Source organism: Bos taurus, chromosome 1, assembly GCF_002263795.3.
Source record: "Bos taurus isolate L1 Dominette 01449 registration number 42190680 breed Hereford chromosome 1, ARS-UCD2.0, whole genome shotgun sequence".
Lineage (NCBI taxonomy): Eukaryota > Metazoa > Chordata > Mammalia > Artiodactyla > Bovidae > Bos > Bos taurus.
Genome location: NC_037328.1, coordinates 111,095,295 through 111,113,835, shown reverse-complemented (window position 1 = coordinate 111,113,835; position 18,541 = coordinate 111,095,295). Strand labels below are relative to the sequence as shown.

Below are 18,541 nucleotides of genomic sequence, written 5' to 3'. Positions count from 1 at the left end.
TGCCACGGTAAAGAATCTGCCTGCCAGTGTAGGAGATGCAAGACACACGGGTTCCACCTCTGGGTGGGGAAACTCCCGTTGAGTAGGAAATGGCAACCCACCTGGGAAACCCCATGGACAGAGGAGCCTGGCAGGCTACAGTCCCGGGGGTCAGAGTCGAACATGACTGAGTATGCACACACTACGGTCTAGTTAAGGCTCCTGGTGTCTGGCTCTGATTGGAGTATTTCTAACATCTGTATCCCCTTTCAATCTCCTTCCAAATCATCCTTCAGAATATGTCCAGGTGGCTGATGGGGTCATTCACAGCTGAGAAGTCCTGAGAGGTTCCCCACCACCTACAGCATAAAGTTCCAACTCCAAAAAACGGCATTCAGGGCCTTCCGTTCTTTACAACTTCCCTCTTCCCATCATCTCCACACCTCCCATATTCTCTCCCGACTTGTACCAGCCCATTCACAGACTTCTCACTTCATGCTCTTCCATTAACCTAGGATGCCAGTTAGATAACCTGCAGCTATCCTTCACCAGGGTTCTGCCCACCAGCTAGAATCTCAGTCTCTAGACCTATGCTGTCCACAACTGTAGCCTCCAGCCACACGTGGCTACTGAGTGTGTGTAAGGCAGCTAATCCAAATGGAATTAAAAGTGTACAACGTACCCTGGGTCTGAAAGACTTAAAAACATGTAAAACACCTTAATTACATTCTATACTGACTGCAAGTTCAAATGGTATTTCAACTCTAATGGAGTAAAATGTGTATTAATTTCACCTGCTTCTTCCCACTTTTATTACTGTGACCACTAGAAAATCTAAAATTACACATATGGCTCTCATTTTATTTCTATTGGACAGAGCTGCTCTAGGTATTCTATATTTCTATGACAACCAATAATTATGAGCACCTGCTAAGGGCCAAGCACCCTCACAGGCTCTAGAGCTGCAGTGTGAACAGACAAGGCCCCTGGCCTTACGGAGCTTCCTGTCTGCTGGGGAGGCAGCATTTAGTGGTGATGTGTAAACATATCCAAATCTAGATGATGTCACGTAACATTTAGTACAAAAATCAAGTACTGACCACGTCCTTTGTTCTTCTTGCGCTCTCAGGTTCTCCCAAAGATGACATCACACGTGGTAAACGAGATTGATAACATATTGCGCAACAAGCCCTACAGCAAAAAGGACTATAGATCTTAAGGCAGTGCATGGGCCACAAGGAGCTGCATGGTAAAACAGCGGTCTATACAGGTACAGGATGGTGTTCCTAGCCAGTGTTTTGAATCACTTAGCAGCCCACTGCTCAACCTCTAGTGTCCCTGGATTCTGAGGTGTCTGCTGTTGCTACCACTGTGCACCTGAAATTATGAACACACCTAAAAACTCACAAACAGGAAAATCCATTCTATTTTCTTACCTTGGACTGGAGTCACCTATTCTTACATTGCTCTGTACACCTCATGTTTAGGCAAAGTTAAGTATATGGCAGGAAAAAGACATATTACCTTCAGGCACTTAGTAACTTAAAAAAGGTTGGACGAATATATTACAAAATCCACAGATTCAGCATGGATTGCATCAGAAAGAGGAGGCTATGTTCACTCAAAAGTCTTGCTTGAGAGCATCAGATTAAACAATTTTACTGAATTTTTTTTCTCTATTTTCACATTCACGTTGTTTCATAAATTACTATCTGCTTTCATTACCTTTTAGTGTTGCTTGGTCTCAAAAATGGCCCTGTATAGCAGTTTCTCCAAAGTGTCTGTTAGGATTCTAATAATATGTTCATTTACATGGAGAGATGTTAAGAGGATGAAGACCCCCATCTTTAACTAGAGACAGTTTGGTTAATTTATGAAAGTGAGAATTACACTACTACAGAAGCTTTGCTTTGAATAAAATGTACCTGCAATGAAGTATTCGTTTTTTTCTACATTTTACTAAAACCTGCTTTATACTTTTTGACTGCTTGTAGGCAAAGCTTCTGCAAGTTTAAATATTTGAGCTTTGAAAATAAATATACACATGCTCACTTTTTAAGTAAACCTGTAAAAACACCCAGAAGGGCAAATGTTTGCTGTTTAATTAGCACTGGGATTTTACAGCATAATGCTTGGTGTTTTTGACAAAAAGTAAATCATGGGCTTTGTGAAAATGCTGTCACTACTCAACATATGCTGGGTAAAGTAACACACCCAGAGAAAAGCAACTGTTAAAGAACTTCCCGACTCCATAATCACACTGTGTGCATTTAACTATATGCATGAAACCTCTTTGCATGGATTAATGGGGCCTAGCCTTGTGGCACTCAGTTGAGGTATACCCAGCCCTGCCACTATTGGCTACCTACATATACCACGAGAGAAAACCAAGTATACTGTGTGTGTACCTGGAAGGAGAAAACTTTTTTTCTAGTTTGAAGGTATATGTCAAGGGGGGAGGTCCATTATATCTCTATCTGGACACTTGAGCATGTACAAAATTCTAATTTAATTTACTGGCCAACAGGTCCACCCAAGTAGAAATCATTGAGACTTACAGAAGAAGTATACTATCAGCTTAAAATGCTATTTTCTGCCATCATTTCCAAATATGTACTTCATGGTTTTCTAAATCTTAAAATGTTAGTATGAAATACCAACAAATTTGGGGGTTTTCTGTCCAAAAGTATCAGATTAATAATGGAAATGGATCATTTTTCAGTTGTTCATTGTGTGTTCAATCAATCCAGTGAACTACTATATGCATAAATGAGCTGAAGTCATCTAATTAGAATTGCAGTTTATTTGCTTTGAGTTAATAAAAGCATACATGCATTTAATCTCACAATTAGTTTTTATCTGGTCTATCACTAGAAGGCTATATATATATATACACATAGCTCCATATTTATAAAACAGGCAGTAAAAATCTAAATAAAAATAATGCTGGCAGGTAAGCCTCACTGAATGATACCTAACAGAAATAGCTTTACAAAAAGATTTAAATTGTAACCCAAACTTTTCTTCTCTTAATGTAGAAAGTGATTAGCTACTAAAGATATTTCTCCTTGGATTTTAGAAATATTTGGTACTAAGGTTAAAGGTTCTCAAACTCACTTAAAAGAACCTGTAGGAACTTCCCTGGTGGTCCAGTGATTAAGAATCTGCCTGCCAATGCAGTAAACATGGATTTGATCCCTGGTCCAGGAACTAAGATCCCCCATGACACGGAGCAGCTAAGCCCCTGCACCACGGCTGAGGCCTCGTGCTCTACAGCCCATGCTCCACAATGAGAAGCCACTGCTCTCTGCAACTGGAGAAAGCCTGCATGCAGCAATGCAGACCCAGCATAGCCAAAAATAAAGAGATGCAATTATTAAAAAAAAAAGAGAAACTGCAAATTAAATCAAACAAACATTACTGCTTGAACATGGGAACATCTCGTTTTTTATTCAAATCATCTGCCATGGTGAATATACTGCTGCTGCTGCTAAGTCGCTTCAGTCGTGTCCTACTCTGTGCAACCCCATAGACGGCAGCCCACCAGGCTCCCCCCAGTCCCTGGGATTCTCCAGGCAAGAACACTGGAGTGGGTTGCCATTTCCTTCTCCAATGCATGGAAGTGAAAAGTGAAAGTGAAGTCGCTCGGTCGTGTCCAACTCTTAGCAACCCCATGGACTGAAGCCTTCCAGGCTCCTCTGTCCATGGGATTTTCCAGGCAAGAGTACTGGAGTGGGGTGCCATTGCCTTCTCTGGTGAATATACTAGATAAATACATTTCACAATTTTATCCTTAAGAAAAATTTCCACATGCACTCTCATTTTCTGCTCTTTTCTGGAAAGACTTCCTTGGCAGAGAACATACCATTCCAAAGGGTAACCTGGGTGGCAGCCAGCCACATACCGAAACTTCAGCCAAGGGAAATAAAAACTAGAAGCCCTGTGTCTGGCTTCCCACTTTAAGAACTGCCACTTCATCTTCATCCATAGTGTGCACCAGGGGTCACCGGAGAGATGTCAGGGCTTTGACCGGCCTTCGCCATCCTTGGGCCCATCCCTCTCCTTGCAAATGAGGAACCCAGACCTGATGACATTAAAGGACTCACCCCAACTCATACGCAAGCTGATGGCAGAACCAGGCCTAGAATCCAGTATGTTGTGCTCCCATCTAGAGGTCTTTCAGGGGTGATTTTTTTTTTTAGCTTTAAACTAACAGTGTGTGACTTTTTAAGTTAAAAAAGCTTGGCTATGGGGACTTCCCTGGCGGTCCAGTGGCTGAAACTCCTCGCTTACAATGTAGAGGGCTTGGGTTTGATCCGTGGTTGGTGAACTAAGATCCTTCAAGGCTTACGGTGCAGCCAAAAAAAAAAAGAGCAAGAAGAATTTTGAGTATAAATCCAACCTCCATATTTGTTAACTTCAAACTTGTTTCAAATTATTCTAGCCAAGTTAGAATAATATACCAAATAGGCAGTACATTTTTACTGGCTAAGAATTATTTCAACCCAAGTTCTTATTAGGTTATAATAAATGAATAAACTAAAAACAGGGAAACGTAAAATGTTCCAGCACTTATCACAAGGGGTGTCAAAACTGGAATTAAATCCCTCTGAGTCCCAATTAGAGTAAAACCTCTTTAATTCTCCTGGTGTTGGACATGGGGTATTTTTAAGATAAAAATTCTACAGCTGATTTTTACTAAGCCAGATCCAGTACATCGTAATTCTGTGCGCTAGTCTTTCCAGATGACGTGGAGAGGACTGGGGGAAAGGTTTTGCAGCTCCCAACAGGAAAGCACTGCATGGTAAGTTCTTAATAGAAACTGTGGAACCATAAGAAACTGATACACAGGAATTTATCTAACAGTATAGAAACTATTACTATGATTAAAAACAAATAGTGCCATAGGAACAATTCAGGAACAAAACCAAATTTTGCTTCCTCACTTTCCTACAAATTATTCAGTTTATTAATTCAAGAGACACTGTACTAAGAATGTAACACTGATGCCCCTATTTCGACACCCCATCTCAGGTATACTGTATTATAACACTAATTTTTTCCCATTTGTACAGGCACTGCCATCTAGTGGCAATTTTTTACTTGCACGTTAAAAATTACAGGTAAAAAATTGGCCCAACTTTGATAACAAATAGTAAATATTGGTGGCTTGTTAAACAGTCATTTTGTCAAATAAGCAGACACATTTGGTATAAACAGCAGGCCACCAGTCAAACTACTGACTCATTAATCAACAGGGAAAAAAAGTTAAAACATAATTAATTCTTATGTGCTATACTAACACTTTGCAGGGTACTTCTGACTTTTCCCCCATTCACTCCATATTATTCAGTGATGGCACGGGTAACAGGTACCAGAGAAAAGTAAAGATCTGCAAACTTCTAGAAGCCATGATGAACTATAATCCTCAACCGAAAACAATGATGATCTGGGTCACTAGGCAAAAGTACTCCTAGCTCATTTTCCTTCCAGGTTCTTAGGTGACTTCCCAAAACTTCCAACAGATGGAAACTGAAGATGAACTCCTGGTGAATATCTTTCTATAAACAGTGAATGCGACATTTACCTTAAATTTAGAAGTGGCAAACAAATATTAAAGATTAGAAACTGGGAACATATTTCCTTTGGGGTATTGCTTGTAGAATGGGATACCCAAATGGTAAAGTTCGATCCCTGGGTTGGGAAGATCCCCTGGAGAAGGAAACAGCAACCCACTCCAGTATTCTTGCCTGGAAAATCCATGGACAGAGGAGCCTGGTGAGCTAGTCCATAGGGTCACAAAGAGTTGGATACAATTTAGCGACTGAACAACAACAAGAACAAACTGTTTACAGAAAGGTACTGAATGTGGTCAAAAGCTAGTACCACCTGTGAGTCCATGACCTTTTAAGTGATGAAACTTCAAGAAAAGCTCAAACTTTCTCAAATCACACAAAAACAATTAGCTATACACACCCTGGTTAAAAAATGAAGGAGACTGCTCTTCACCAAGACTGAAGAGACAGGTATTTTGTTTACAGCTCATGGGAACTTGTGGACTAAAGGTCAAATATATGAAAGTCCTCATGGAAAAATGCTGAGCAGTACCAAAACCACTGTAATTCCTTGGAGAGTTTTTAGAATTCCAGAACTAAGATCACAAAAATCACTTTGGTCTCCTACATGTCAATATTCAGGATAGAGACTCTTACTGAACATTCCTCCAGTGATGGGAGACCCTGGTCAAGAGGAAACAATGACTCCATTCTCTTAACAGGTCAAACCAACATGGGGGGGTTGAGCTAACCTCCCTGGACACCCACCCAGGGCTAATGCTACAGAGCCGAACAGTGTGTGCTTTAACCCCACAGGACAACTCATATGCCTGGGTACTATTTTTAGGCTATTACCTTGGCTGCCTTTATTCTTAGAAAAAACACACACACAACTTTTCCACAAGTTTCTCTTCTCCCAGTTGGAGAAACCATGTTTTAACTGAGTTATTTCAAATCACAAAGTCAGAGACTTGCAAGCATGATGCTTCTGTTCAGTCCCCCAGAGGGAGACGATTCATTCTGATATTTATGGCTCAAAACAAAAAAAAAAAGTTGTAATATTGTGCTTGGAACACACAGAACCAGTTATTAACTTCTTGCTACTATTATAAATAATAACAGCTCAGTCCAGGTTACTGTGACCTCTGACAAATCAAGGAAACAAGTTATTTTCTCCTCTTGTGATTGTAACACTTGTGATTGCAACACTTTTTGCCTTTTAATAAATGTCCTGGTACTCTGAGTTTCCCTTTCAATTCATTTAATTTCAACAATCTGTCAAAAAAAAAAAAAGAGCCAATAAACAAATATTGAATTACATTTTGCTGGGTTTTTTAAACCCTTAAACTCCAGACTTATAAAAACAGCTTGTGTGTCTTCCACCCTGACCACCCTGCTATTTTTCCACATACCACAGGCCACCCATAGATACAAAGTCAGGGCGGCGGGGAGGAGGGGGTGGCAAAGCTGAGGCAGTCTACTTGGAACCAGTAGACAGGAGGGCGATGAGGCCTGAGGAAGCACTTATGGACAAAATGTAGTTCCTGTAAGAATTCAATGTTAAGGAAAAATCAACCCCAAATTGGTTTTCAACAGAACAAAAAGAACCCACCTCCTTGGAATGTACTGTTTTCCTCCTGACACACTATCTAACGACAATAATGTGCAGTCCCATTGTCTGCAAATACAATTTACCAGAGAGGAGACTATAAAGAACGAAGAACATTCACAGGGAATACGTTCCAACAGAAAACACTTGAGACAAACCTAGAACACATGATCACAAAGCAAACATCTGAATTCCATTTAACCCTCAGGAAAAGAGCTGATCAAAGAACATAGGGAGGAACAAGAGACTTGATTTCTTTACCAACCCCCGCATCAACAGCAAAGCAAAAATAAGTTTTCCTTGTCCATCAGTGTTTTGGCTACAGCTGGCCTGTGAAAGCAAGGAGGTTCACAAAGTTTGCAGCTACTCTCAGTCTCAGGACTAGAGTGTTTGGGGCAAATCACTCCAGTATTCCCAGAAGATAAAAGTTGGAGAGTATCTGCTATTTTATTACATCAGAATCTCCTACTGTTGACAATTTGGCTGCACATTCCTGGATAACACTTTTAATAAATTACCTTAGCAAGAGAAGACTGATTCTTGCCCAAAAGTTCAACTTAAGAGCAACTTGAAACACTATTAAGCTGTTATAAAATGTGCCAATTTAACTTCACTGGCTATCCACCCAACCCCAAAGCCCCAAAGTACCAGCAGATACAGGGCTTATGCCAGGAGCTGTCAAAGAAGGTAAGTTTGCTTTGGCTCCTTAGCATGTTTGTTTTTTTTAAACCAGGTAGGTACACATCATCATATATGTAAGACTGCTTTGCAATACCTATTATTTATTACAAAGTCTTGATCATAAAATTAAAAGAACTTCAAATCAAACAAAAGCCCTTAAACATCCAGAAACATGCCTAAGGTCACAGTGCTTATTAAGGGACTGACTCCCTTTGCAGTTTTTGTTACCAAACCACTTAGACAAATAAAAACCAAAATGAACTGTTTCTAGACTTCTAAAAAGGATAATCAACCTTTAAAAGGATACACTGTGGGGTTGAAGTTCTTCAGTATAAAGAAGGAAGCAACAATGACCAAGACCAGAAACAGGGTGTTATTATAGAAGATGGAAAATGTTGTAGCTTCATAATCAGCAACTTCATTCTTCTTCCACAAGATTCTGTGGACACAGAAACAAGTCATTTAGTTTTTCAGTAGGCACTAAAAATGTTAAATACCACATGGTTCTAGCTCATTGTAAGGTAAGTTCTTCTTTAAGTGTTCTGGGCAGAATGTGTTAATATTAAATTCAGTCAGCATTGTCCTCTTTATTCTACTAAAAAAGATATTTCATTTTATCAATGCTCAGAAATTCCCTGGTGGTCTAGTAGTCAGGATTCAGTGCTTTCAATGCCAGGGCCTGGGTTCAGACCCCGGTCAGGGAACTAATAGTTATCGATGCTCAAGTAGCTAGGTATATTACTTTTTTTCCCAGCAGTTTAAGCTTTTGAAGAAGGAACTGATTAATCACAATTAGCTTGGTTTTATCAGCAACCAAAATTGGCATCTTTCTCTAGATACTCACCAAAAACAAACTATTGATTAGCAGCCTGAAAGGGCTTTCTCACCCGTTTGCAGGCTTGAAACTCTCTACAGTCTACAGATTTCAGCCTTCAATGTTACACCTTAAGACAAGCCCATGGACAAAACCAGCTGTCACGTCACAGAAACAGACTTGTCTGTGACTCTCTTTATCCATCTTTATTTAATTCAAACTAAGAATCTGCTTGATCATTAGGAGGAATTTTTACTCCCATGAAACCCACTTACTTTTTATTTAATCCACTTTTTTTTTTTTTTTACCATTTCACAGGGGTAACAGGAAGTTCCAGGGTGCCTGTGAATAAGGGGGTCTTTATTCTCCTCAGTGAATTAACTTTGTAAAGCAATTTTTAAACGAGTAGATAGGTTCTAACCTAGTAATGGGATGTGAAATCAACTGAGTGGATCCACTGTTCAGGAAAAATTACTGAGTGAGTTGTGACCAACATGTTAAAGAAAAAAAAATGAAATAGGAAAAAAACCAGAAAAGTATCAAGTGCATCACATACAATAGGGTATTAACTTTGTTCTATGCAACATTTACTTGTGTGTATGTAAAAGTATTTGGTCAAATAGTAAAATATTTTTACTGTGGGTCATCTAAAAGGCTCAAAGTCACTGCCATTGATGCTTTCTCCTCCAGAAAAATACATTACTCTGGGGTCAGATGGTACCCCCAACTAATCCTAAGGCTAGCACATGGCTAATGTCATTGTAACTGCCATGTTTTATTCACCAACTGTTGTAATGCAAAGTCAACAAGCCTGCCGTAAAGGAGCTAAATGAAAGGTATTAGCACCTTGTCTTCACCGGAAGAAATTCGTGGTTTATAATATATATGCCATGTTTCCTTAATTCTGTGGATACCATCAACTTAGTAAATCTTAGTCTACTGTAAAGTTTGGGAGATGTAAAGGACTTTATATTAAATGCAGCTATCAACTATAAAGCAGCTTCTGATTTCAGAGAAGTTTAAAAGTAAATTTAAAAAATACATGATTTGGAATTAATACAATATTCCATTCTATCAATAATCAAAGAAAACACCAGCCCGGTCCAGAAATGTCCATAGTCTGTACATGGTTTAATGCTACAAAACACTGTTTTGAAGACTTTGGCACAAGACCCAGTGAAGATAGGCTCCTTAAATAGGCTACAGGCATGATTTTACTGTTGGCAATTAAATTATCCCGTTTCTACTACAGCGCTTCTCCCGAACTCCCTGCCAAGCCCTGAATCAGAACTGACTTCAAGATGTTTTTCATGAAAGAGTGGTTCAATCATCTAGGTTGTCCCAGCTCCCAAAGGCCATGAGTTACATGGTGGTATACCCAGTCAGGACTGTCTGGCAGCTCTCAGAACTTGTTCTAGTCCAGCCATATCCTGGTTTATTTTGAAGAAGGTTAGGACTCCCGATCCCCCTCATCAGCAGTGGTTCTGCCAGAGCCTCACTGGTAGGAAACCTAGTTTGAGAGAGCACTTCTCAAGTGGTTCTTTGTCCAAGGAGTACTTCCTAAAACAGGAGAGAAGTTGAGACCATACTCAGCAAGTCTTACAATCTGATAATACTAACAATGGACCATCAGTAAGTCAAGGAGAAAAAACAATTCATATCCTGGGACAAGCATTAATGAATCCGATCCTCCTCTGCTAGTTTCCATCCTTGCAGAGATGGAAAAGCAGTTCAAAGTGGCACATACTTCGAGAGATACCCATCTGGGTAGACACATGCCAATAAGCCTTCTCTTAAATCTCTTGGAAACAACTAGTCTTTTGAGGGAAAAAAAACACTAGATCTTAAACGGAGTTGTGTATCCAGTTACCACATCAATAATGACTACAGCCCTTGGTACAACTGTATCCAGTGTGGCCTTTGTGAGAGGCCACAATTACAAACAGCACAAACTTCTACTGATGACAAGAACAGACCTTTATCATTTTCCGATGCTCTGAATTTTAAATATCAATAAACCTCCACTTCACCCTAATCTGAAATATCTGATCCAGCCAATGGCAAAGAGACTTCATTTCCGATTCCAAGTGATCTGCTGGTGAAGACTACCTTTCTTCCGTGCTGTCAAAGATTCTGAGACACATCCCAGGATGAAGAGCAAGTATCAGATCAAATCAGGAAGTCTGCGGTGGGCAGAGAGACCCATCTGCCATCTCTGATATAATTAGTCATCTAAAACCTCTAAGATTGCAAAAGCTTATACAAAACATTTTGAAATTTGGGTAACGATGAAGTGCACTCCAATTTAGGAACCACTGTTCTAATAAATATTGTAATTCAATAAAAAGGTTAAAAAAAAGTGGTCTAGATTCTCTAGTATCTATCCCTATGCAAAAATTTGTGATCAAAAAGTTACACAGAGCCAGAAGTCCTTAAGGCTGCTCCCTGAAACACAGGCCTTTGCTCTGAGGACTTTAATAGTGTTCCTTCAGTTTTATGAAGGATTCATAGGACATAATCACTTCAGTAATGTTTTGGTGCCTGTCCAAAACCACTGTAGAAGACACTGTTCATTAAGTTACTCTGTGTCCCTTACGTAAGGATCCACTTGATAAAGTCTGTCCAAGATTCAGTGCCAGCAAAGTTTCTCTTCAGAAGGACATGCCTGCTGCTTCTCATCCGACAATGAAAGCTGGATGACCTCAGACGTGCCCTCTGACACTTGGAAGCTCAGAGCTAAGTTCTGTGTCCAACTGCTGTAACTAACTCTGAGGTCCTCATTCATCCACCTCTTCTTACTTTTCATCGGTTTCTGATCTTTTAAAATTGTACTGCTTTGTTTTATATGCAACTTAATATTTTAAGTCCCCACAAAGTCTTTCTGGAGCAAAGTGGGATAAAAATTCCATTTCACAAAGCACCTATGGATACTAAACTTAAGATCCATGAAAACAGGCTCAACTTCCGACTTTGTTAAACCATGTGGCAACTCTTAAGCAAAAGTTTATTCAGTCGTTCAGACACCTGTATTCAGACGTTAGATTGTTCGTTAGACTTCTAACAGCAGCCGGCAGGAAAAACTGGGGATGGCGCTAATAAATATGGCAAAGAATTGGGCAACAGGAGACAAACCTAATTGTTTTCTTTTTCCCAAACAATGCAGACGTCCAACAACCAGATGTGCCCAGGGACATTCAGGAGCAGAAATACCACCACCTAAAAATGCTTACACAGAACACAATGTAAAGCCTTCAGACACAGGGGTTAGGTGATACCTAAAGGTTGCACAGCTAATGAGTGGCAAAGCCAAGCACTGCACACAGCTCTGCACGCTCCTAATCCAGCAGAGCAGTGGAGCATAAGCTCATGTCAGACTGCCTGTGTTCTCACTCTGGCCTTACCACACACTAACCTATGGCCTTGGAGCAGCGTACCCTAGCTTTCTGTACCTCAGAGTCCTCAGGCATAAAGTGGGGAAAACAAGAGCACCTACCTCGTGGGGCTCTCTGGAGGAAAGTATCTGGTGGTAATAAACGCTCAAAAGGACAATTATCCTCATTACCACAACTTCTACAACACCAACATTTCTCTCAGACAATTCTGATACCCATGTTCTTTAAGCAGAAACCAAAAAAACTTTATTTTCTACAAATACCCCCCTTTCTGGTTACCACAAACACTTTAAATAGGGAGTCAAACCTTTCATCCTTTTCCTTCCGAGACATCTTTCTATTATCAGCTTCAGAGAGTTTCCGAGTCACTTCTTTGGAGACAGCATCCTCCCTCTTCTGTGCTACTCTGAAAGGAAAAGAAAAAGAGTTTACACATGCACCAGGAGTGAACACTGCTCTCTCTCAGAAACACTCTGTACTCTGAGCTTGTCCTGGCAACTGTATCATACATTTCAAGAAAACAAGCTGGACAGAAAGTTCCAAGCTTATTACACTATACTAGCCAAAAGAGAGGGAGTTCAAGAAACTTCCAAGACAGGGTTTATTAGTGATGTGTTTTGAATTCAGCTTAAAAGGGAGAATTTTCAAAAGTCAGGTATTTAATATGGAAATAAAAGTCAAATGCTATTAGCACAATTTAATTATGAATCATTATAGCTCCACTTTGTTTTAACTCATAAATTAACTGTTCCACAAATAAATTTGTTAAGGCACTAGTAAATGACACATGATTTCAATTCCAATATATAACAAGAGAGAAAATTAAGCTTAGAGAAATCTAAAATCTTAAAGTAAAGCTTTTAACTCTATTCAAAAGGGGAATATCACTAAAAAGAAATATTACCACCTGGTGAAGGACTGACCATAGCAGTTTGTTAAATAAACTACTGGTTTGAGAGCTGCACCAAGAGATAATATGGAATCAGCCAGAAAAGGCTGAAAGTGTCATTTGAGAAATCAGATAAGAATATTTAGTGATGAGTCAGATAAAGAAAAAAAAAAAAAAAAGACATAATCCAAAAAAAAAAAAAAATCTACAAGATAAATTTTATCAGATGGGGTTGCTAGTAAAAGAGAAGATAAAAGTTAACCTATGATGAAATACAAAAGCCTCCCAAAGATTAGACATTTAAATTTGATGATTTACTTTTCATAATATAGGACAAACTTGACTACCCGTAAACACAGAAAAAGTAATAACTGATCACAAGCAAAATAGTGCAATTGCCTACAAAGTCTCACTAAGAAAACTTTCAACAAAATACTGAGACGTATTAAACAAGCCACAGATGTAGACCAGAGAGACAGACATCTGTTTAATCTATGTTCCAATCCCTCATAACTATACTACATTAAGTTCTGGTCAGTGGACCAAGGAAAACTGTGGAAAAATCAGGATGGATTCCTGAAAACCCCAAGATCATGAACAGCAATAGCTTTCAACCTTCAACAACATGGGCTTCTGGGCTACAAATTAAACCATTTTCTACTCCAGAGGATCTTCCTGACCCAGGGATCGAACCCGCGTTTCTTGCATCTCCTGCATTGGCAGGTGGATTCTTAACCACTGAACCTCCTGAGAAGCCCCAAATTTGGGTTGGTTTTATCTTTCTCTCACTCAATAATCAAATTAGAAGTGACACTGTTAAAAACAAAATCTTTAGTCAGCTTTGACTAATGTATTTGTCCACAAATTGATCACTGGAGGGAGGAAAACCAGTTAGAAAATAGGTAAAAGGAAATAGGTTCTGAAATGTAAAGAAAACAGCAGCTAAGGGAGCAGGTAGCTGTTTTAAGAGCTACTTTAAGACACTAAATAGAACATTATAATGCCCTGCTATCCCTGACTCATTGTATTACGTAAAATTCTGTTCTGCAGGCAGAGACTCTCCAGCAAATCCAAGGCACTCACTAATGTTTCTTGAACTTCACACAAGACTGCTTTTTTCTAAGAAAGGCCAATTGATAAGAAATGGACACGGTTTACAGCAAAAACCTTTCTTAGCTGAGCAGAGGGGGGAAAACACACACACGCACGCACGCACGCACGCACGCACCTCAACTGTCAGGGTGCTAGGACGTAAGAATAAACTATCTTCAAAAGAGCTGGCTCTAGGCATCTCTCAGACAAATAGTCAATCATCTGTCCTGAAGACACTTACCCAGATAACTAATTTCTATGTCTAAAATTCTATACTTGCCTAAAAAGACATTAACAACCACACTGTAGGTTTATTACAACTGAGCCCTACCCTCCATCTCCGTGGTCTCAGCAAACAAATCTCACTCAGCGCTAAATGCTCTGAAACAAGACAGAGGCAAATGCAGGGGCCCAGCACCCAGCCAACTGCGATTAAAAAAAAAAAAAATCTTCATAAACATCTTAAAAATCATACCACGTTAAAAGAAATTCCTATGGGCTCTCTCACCTCCAACCTCTCCGACACTGCACACATTTATTACATGCCGAACACCATGCTCTACATGTTGCACGTACCATATTTAATCCTGACCATCCCAAGAGGTACCATCAGTACTCCCATTTTACAGCCCAGAAACCTGAAGTCTCAAAAGATAAAATGCAGGCCCAAGGGTCTGCACTTAAAAAGCAGCAGAGCGGGAACTGGAATACAGACTATAGACTCTGAAGCCATTCCCTCCACTACCAACACCTGCCCACACTCAGCATCTTGCTGGCTCTTTAAGCCTTAACAATCTTAGCAATCTGTAGGAGTTTTTATGTCACTAGCAATATTTAATATTAAACCAAAACTATGTCACTAGCAGTATTTAATATTAAACCAAAACTATGACGACTAAAAAATAATTTCACTCAGAGATCCTATTAAGTCAGTAAATGTAAATGTTAGTCGTTCAGTTTTGTCCAACTCTTTGCAACCCCATGCGCTGTAGCTCACCAGGCTCCTCTGTCCATGAAATTCTCCATTTAAGGACACTGGAGTAGGTAGGCATTCCCTTCTCCAGGGAACGCCTCCCTACCCAGGGACTGAACCCAAGTCTTCCACATTACAGGCAGAGATCACTGAAATTTCACTGAACTAAACAAAATGTATCATTAATTAGGGTAAGAGAAATAAACAAAGGACATGGAAGCTGTCCTCAAAAAGCGGGAAGTAAAAATGAGAGGAAAGAGCATGATTTTTGACTCCAAAAAGGTGAATGAAAAATATGTAGAACAAGTGAAAAACACTAGGTCCCAAAGAGACCGAGGTCCAAGGGAATCACAAAGGATGGGTCATGCAAAACACCCACTCTGAGGACTTCACTATCCACAGATGGCCACGCCTCATGAGAAGGACAGCCCAGGAAAGCAGAGGCCGAGACGGGCTGAATTCTGAAATGGCAGCTGGTGAAGAGGGGCTGCCAAGCAGGAAGACAACAGAGATGACCTGGATTTAGCTGTTCCAGCAACTGTCAGGCACAACCTAGACTCCTAAGGATCCTAAGGATCCAGGACGACAGTGGGGAGGCTCACAATCATCCCTGGTAACTGAGATCATCTGAAGGTGTTTCTGCTCCTCATCACCAGAAAGCTTGACACAGCAACAATAAAGACAGTTAGGATTTCTCTGGAAAGGATTCCTAAGGCTTAAAATAACAGACACGTAAGAATGGAAAGAAAGGGAGACGTTTCTAAATGAGGGAAGGGAGGAGTCATGTTCAAAGGCTGAGTCGGAAGCCCTAAGCCCCAATCCTAAAAGATGAGGCCTGACTGGTAGGAGGCAGAGGATTCACATTCCAAGGGCCTGGAAGAATCTGGTTTTAATACTTTTAGAAAAAAGAATGTCATGAAGAGTTATTAGGAGAGTGAAATGACAAAATGAAGAAACAGAGGAAATATAGTAGCCTAATTAGCATTAAAAATGTCAAGGTTGAGTAAAAGAAAAAAAGACCACTTCTTTCACATCCAAAAATTCTACATGGACAGTCCAGAACAATTCTTTCCAGAATTCCATTTGACTTTTAAAATGTTAATTTACTTGGTGGGTTTGCTTTTCTGAGCCCCATGATTAAGGCTAGTACGTAAGTGTTCTAATTCCAACTCAACACCCACTTCCATAGCACTGTTAACAGCACTGTCTCTGCTTTTCAGTTAGTCGCTACTCCTTCATACCATTATTTATGATTACATATTTTCCAATCATATATACATACCCCCCCGGAATATACATACACATGTATTTCCAATTAATCCAAACATACATACACATCTATCTCCCCCCAAATATAAACACATATGTGTATATGCATACACATATATTTCAAATTAATCCAAATATACATACACATATCTCCCCCCAAATACACATAAAAATATATCTCAAATTAATGCTTACCAAAACTCACGCACACAAATAGTCTTTCAGAAGACACCCTACTATATAAAAATGCAACAATATTTACTTTCACTTGAGAAATATACTTACTTGTGCTTGAGAACAAATTTCACATTTTTGTAAGCAAAGGCTACCAAGTAAGTGCTTACTAGGGTCATCACACTATACAGAACAGCAGACTGAATAAGATCCATATGCCATATTCGCCAATATAACCCTGAATTAAGATAAAAGGGGTGGGGGAATACAAAAAGAAACAAAACATTACCACCCAGTTACAAAAACCTGCTGAGTTATTAATAATTATAGCTAAACCTGGTAAAATACAGCCCGGATTAGGGAATCCAATACAGTGTAAGAAGAACTAAGTGTGATATCCAGGAAAAAGTTAAGTCTCAACTGTTTCTGGTTCAGAATACTTGAAAAACATAACCTTCCTATAACTAGTCCATGATGAGATTTCTGCTGCTTCTAGAATGAGAACTCTGGCTCAAAAAAATCACGATTGAGACTTCAAATTTCATTCTTCAGGGTACTATTACATTAACTACAAGTCATTCCGAGACTCCACGTGTAGTCCCAAACCAGAGTTCACACGCTGACGTGGCTGTTATCTGAAATCAAGGCAATGCACAGTGCGGTCACTGAACCATGTTAATTGCACGCTGGGTTTTATGAAGTCGGGAGAGAAAATACATCTGGATTTGTCCAACAACACTGCAAAAATGTAGGAGAGAGGCAATTGACATTTGGGATCCCTAAACTCTAAAAACAACCTTGGCCAAGGCTGTAAAGTTTTTTCCATTCAAGTAAGAATTCTAGAATTGTCCTAACAGAATTATTAAAAAGTTTAAACACAGTAGAGCTTGGGGCCTTGGCAATGGTTCAACTTCTTTCGGAAAATAACCGGTTCTGTGTGAACCGGTTCTAAAGCTATATTTACAATTCAGTGCGAGTTGTTACAATTCTAACCTAATTTATGAGTTTCTCCAAAGTAAGTAAAAAGTTTAAGATCTCGTAACAGCAAAAGATAGTTATACGGGGCGAGGGGGTGGGGAAAGAACAGGCGATATGCCTGTTAGCATCACAAGATCTTAACCCGGGTGTTGGTTCAAAAACAGATTTGAGGCCGCCATCCCAGAACCAGTAACTCACAATCCGCAGACCTGAGGCCTGGGAATGAGCTAGCCTACTTTTACAACGTGCTACAATGACTTTCCTGGGATGCCACCCACCACGATTCCGGACAGATCACGGAGGCCCACAGAGGCTGCGTGCAGCCCCTGAGTCCAGGAGGAGCTGGGGGACAGCGCGGGTTCCGGCGCACGCCTAGCCCTCTGCACGGCCCTGCCACGTCCCCGCCCAGCCCAGCCCAGCCCAGCCCAGCCCGTCTCGCTCCAAGCGCTCACAGATGGGGATGGCGGACACAATGAAGGCGTTCCCGAAGAAAAGCGCCGAGGACTTGGCCGAGAGGTTGCGGCTGAAATCCTGCAGGAGCAGGTCCTCCTCGGACTGCTGCTTGGGGCCTCCTTTGGGAGCCATGGTGGAATCGGAGCCGCGGGACGCGCGCGGAACCTCGCGCAAAGCGGGGAAGAAGCCACTGTTACCGCCTCTACAGCCACCGTATCCGCTAACGACCAGTCAGCGCAGCGCGAGGAGGCGGGACCCGGCCTGGGCTTGGAACAAACATCCGCAGGATTGGCCAGTCTGGCGCCACTTTGTAGGTTTCTCCGGCGTGATTAGGCAAGCGGGCCAGACTTCCGGATTCCTAGCCGGCCACGTGATTCGTCACTTTCTAGGAGGAGGCCGGGACTTGTAGTTCAGTGGGCGATTGTAACAAAACTTTATTAACATTTATTTCAAAGATGCTGATAGACTCCTGCTTTCCAAACCCTGAAAATTCCAAAACATGAAGCTCTTCGTCTTATGGTCATTCATTCATGGAGAGTATGGTTTAACTGGCTCTGTGGGTACCCAGAAGCAGAAGATATTAAGAGATGACAAGAATAAAAAGAACTATGCAAAAGAGCTCTTAATGACCCAGATAACCACGATGGTGTGATCACTAACCTAGAGCCAGACATGCTGGAGTG

At 40.5% G+C, this 18,541-nt stretch overlaps 2 protein-coding genes across 6 annotated transcripts in view; one reads left to right on the top strand and one right to left on the bottom strand.

Moving 5' to 3' along the window:
• Nucleotides 1-4,396, top strand: part of KCNAB1 (potassium voltage-gated channel subfamily A regulatory beta subunit 1) — a 450,359-nt gene extending 445,963 nt beyond the window's left edge. For 3 of the 4 annotated variants that reach the window (XM_005201728.5, XM_059884882.1, XM_024989780.2), the window contains one exon: nucleotides 1,109-4,396. In XM_005201728.5, coding sequence (XP_005201785.1) covers nucleotides 1,109-1,198 — 90 coding nt within the window. In that variant the 3' untranslated portion in view covers nucleotides 1,199-4,396. 4 annotated transcript variants of the gene reach the window in all.
• SSR3 (signal sequence receptor subunit 3) lies at nucleotides 2,765-18,035 on the bottom strand. Of its 2 annotated transcripts, none has more exons than XM_015472803.3 (5): nucleotides 17,684-17,808; nucleotides 16,539-16,665; nucleotides 12,338-12,436; nucleotides 8,132-8,263; nucleotides 2,765-7,078 (listed from the first exon to the last, which is right to left on the bottom strand). In XM_015472803.3, the coding sequence occupies exons 2-5, from the start codon at nucleotides 16,640-16,642 to the stop codon at nucleotides 7,012-7,014; spliced, it is 402 nt and encodes a 133-aa protein (XP_015328289.1). In that variant the 5' UTR covers nucleotides 16,643-16,665; nucleotides 17,684-17,808; the 3' UTR covers nucleotides 2,765-7,011.
• Nucleotides 18,036-18,541: the final 506 nt, after the last annotated feature.